Source organism: Mandrillus leucophaeus, unplaced genomic scaffold (assembly GCF_000951045.1).
Source record: "Mandrillus leucophaeus isolate KB7577 unplaced genomic scaffold, Mleu.le_1.0 Scaffold338, whole genome shotgun sequence".
Classification (NCBI taxonomy): domain Eukaryota; kingdom Metazoa; phylum Chordata; class Mammalia; order Primates; family Cercopithecidae; genus Mandrillus; species Mandrillus leucophaeus.
In genome coordinates, this window is record NW_012103565.1 from 3,023,721 (window position 1) to 3,026,614 (window position 2,894).

The window sequence follows — 2,894 nt, forward strand, 5'->3', positions numbered from 1 at the left end:
CAGTAGAAAAAAATTGGCACTTTGCACAAAAGACTGACAGTGGGCTCTGAAGATGTGAGTGAGAGGTGAGGAGTGCAGACTCAGGCTTCAGGTTGCCTGGGTGCAGATCCCAATTCTGCCGCTTACAAGTTTGAGCGGATTCTTAAAATCTCTTTTTTCCTCCATTTCCTTATGGGTAAAGTAAGGATTAAATGAATGAATAAATATAAAATTACTTAAAATACTGTTTGGCACATAGTGCCCAGTAAGTTAGTTGTTACTGTGGAAATTATTCTGATCATTATTTTTTGTTTTCAAGACAGTCTTGCTCTGTCACTAGGCTGGAGTTCAGTGGTGCGATCTCGGCTCACTGCAACGTCTGCCTCCCGGGTTCAAGTGATTCTCCTGCCTCAGCCTCCTGAGTAGCTGGGACTACAGGTGCACACCACCATGCCCAGCTAATTTTTGTATTTTTAGTATAGATCGGGTTTCACCATGTTGGCCAAGCTGGTCTCAATCTCTTGACCTCATGATCTGCCTGCCTCGGCCTCCCAAAGTGCTGGGATTACAAAGTGCTGGGGTGTGAGCCACCCCACCCAGCCTGATTATTTTTTTAAGTGACATCCAACTCCACTCATCGCAGGGAAATGTCAGTTTAAACAAAACAGATACCAGATACCATGAGAGTATGCTGTGTGGGAAAGGTGTGTGTAAACAGGCACCATCCTACATCCATGGTGATTTTATATATGGCCACTACTTCATTAGAAGATTATTTGAAATATTAGTAGCTAGTAACAGTAAAATAGCTATTAAACTTTGACCTGGCAATTTTCATTTTTAGGAATTTATTTTAGAAATTTCTGTATAAAACAAGACATGTCAATACAATAATATGCAGGCAACAATTGCAGTATTTTTCTAGCAAAAGATGTATTGACTTAAATGTCTCTCAGTAGGAAACAAGGTAAATTGCTAAATCGATGTAATGGAATGCTATAGTACCATTGAAAAGAAATGCAGCAGGTCTGTGTGTGCTAATATAGAATGATTTCCCCAATGCACTGTTAAATAGGGAAAAAAACCTTCCATTTGTGCTTTTGTTTTTAAAGATACACATACACCCATGCATACGTGTAGTGCTTCCATGAGTATACACTATCTCCAGAAGGAATTAGAGATCACTGGGAACGGTGGTGGCCTTTGAGGACAGGGTCAGGGAGGGATGGTAGGGAGACTTAGTTTCTTATTCCCTTTTGTCCATTTGAAACAAAACTTTTTTTTTCCTCATGTATTACTCCCCTCTCAAATCTTTTACTTGTCCTCACCAATACCTCCCCCTCTGCCTGCACACACATTTGTCAAGACATTCAAATGTTATTCTAATAGTCTGACTGTGCAGTGACAGTGAATAGCCTGATTTGACGATGTTTAATCCTCATTGAATTTGTGGTATGATACCTGGGGCTGGAGCTGATCCTTGTCATCCGAGTTGGTGCTGGTGGGAAGAGTATCTCTGGCACATGGGGACAAGGCTTTGGCTAAGCATGCTCCAGCCGCAGGCACCCTCTGTGTGTGCTGTTGAGGGTGCTGGAGCCAGAACTTGGTGTTCACCTGCCGCTTTGGCTGTTTTTAGAGGTCTAAGAAGAGGGTGAGTTGGAAGCACATGTGGAACAGATAAGCACTGACTAGGAAGTGGGCAAGACAAACAGCTAGTTCCCGCGTGTTATTCTCTTGTTGTAGGAAAAGTTTGAAGGTAGAGGAAGGATTGCACACGTGGCTGGGGGAAAGTGAGTGATCCATGTAACCAAAGGTAGTTCATTTATTCTAGAATCAGCTTTTGTTAGCATTTATTAACAGGTCTTTTTTTAAAAAGTTAGCTCAGTGGCTCTTTAATTTTTTTCTGGAATCCTTTCTGTTCCAGCAGAGATGTCGGCTTATTTATAGGAATTGCTTGAAGCCAGAGTCATGGTGGATGTCGGAAAGTGGCCCATCTTCACTCTGCTGTCCCCTCAGGAGATCGCGTCTATTCGGAAGGCATGTGTCTTCGGCACCTCAGCCAGTGAAGCACTGTACGTTACTGACGATGATGAGGTAAGAGTCTCTTGAAACCTACTTTCATTTTAGGGCTTATTTGGGGATTGGTCTTCAAAGTGTGCAGTTCAAAGATGGAGAAAAGTCAGGGTATAAATAAAGAGATCCTGAAGTTCAGGAAGACTATGATTTTGATAGTTTCTCTTTTCTCAGTTTCTTTAGTACCCCTCTACTCCACAGCACTCTGAGTTTCATAATATAGACAAACATTCTGAAATGTAAGCAATGTCTGCAGAGGTTGAATTTTTCTTAACAACCGTATCAGTCTCTTTTCACCTCCTGAGCTCTCTAGTTGAAATGTCTTATTTTCAGAGGAGAGAAGGGAGCTTTTAACACAGCTTTCGGCCAAAAGACTCAGAAAAAAACTATCTGTTTTCTAGGTCTTTGTATTTGGACTGAACTATAGTAACTGTCTAGGAACTGGAGATAACCAGAGTACACTTGTACCCAAAAAGCTAGAAGGCTTATCTGGAAAGAAGATTAAAAGCCTCAGTTACGGCAGTGGACCACATGTTCTTCTCAGCACCGAAGGTAAGGAGGGAACCCATCTAACTTTTCAGTTTGTAAGAAATTGACCGGTTAATTCTATAGGACTATACCAGATAACTAATTTTGGATTGTTTACTTCTTAATTTCTGAGGGGAAGTACATAAAGCAGGTAAAAGTTAAACACTTCAGGCCAACTCTGGAACAGCTATAGGATGTCTTGCAAATTAGGCAAACTTCTGAGGTTTTCGACTACTTCCATAAAGCTGTGGAAGATTAGATATAGCAAATGAATGGTCCTTCCAGCCTAATTTTTGAGTGGATTTGTGGCTGCA

General features: G+C 41.4%; 1 protein-coding gene across 2 annotated transcripts in view; it reads left to right on the forward strand.

The window, feature by feature from the left end:
• RCBTB1 (regulator of chromosome condensation (RCC1) and BTB (POZ) domain containing protein 1) overlaps positions 1-2,894 on the forward strand; it is a 70,180-nt gene that overhangs the window by 22,753 nt on the left and 44,533 nt on the right. The window contains exons 3-4 of one of the 2 annotated variants that reach the window (XM_011988784.1): positions 1,904-2,073; positions 2,454-2,604. In XM_011988784.1, coding sequence (XP_011844174.1) covers positions 1,948-2,073; positions 2,454-2,604 — 277 coding nt within the window. In that variant the 5' untranslated portion in view covers positions 1,904-1,947. The remainder of the gene's footprint in view (positions 1-1,903; positions 2,074-2,453; positions 2,605-2,894) is intronic. The other variant, XM_011988783.1, reaches the window with a different exon arrangement.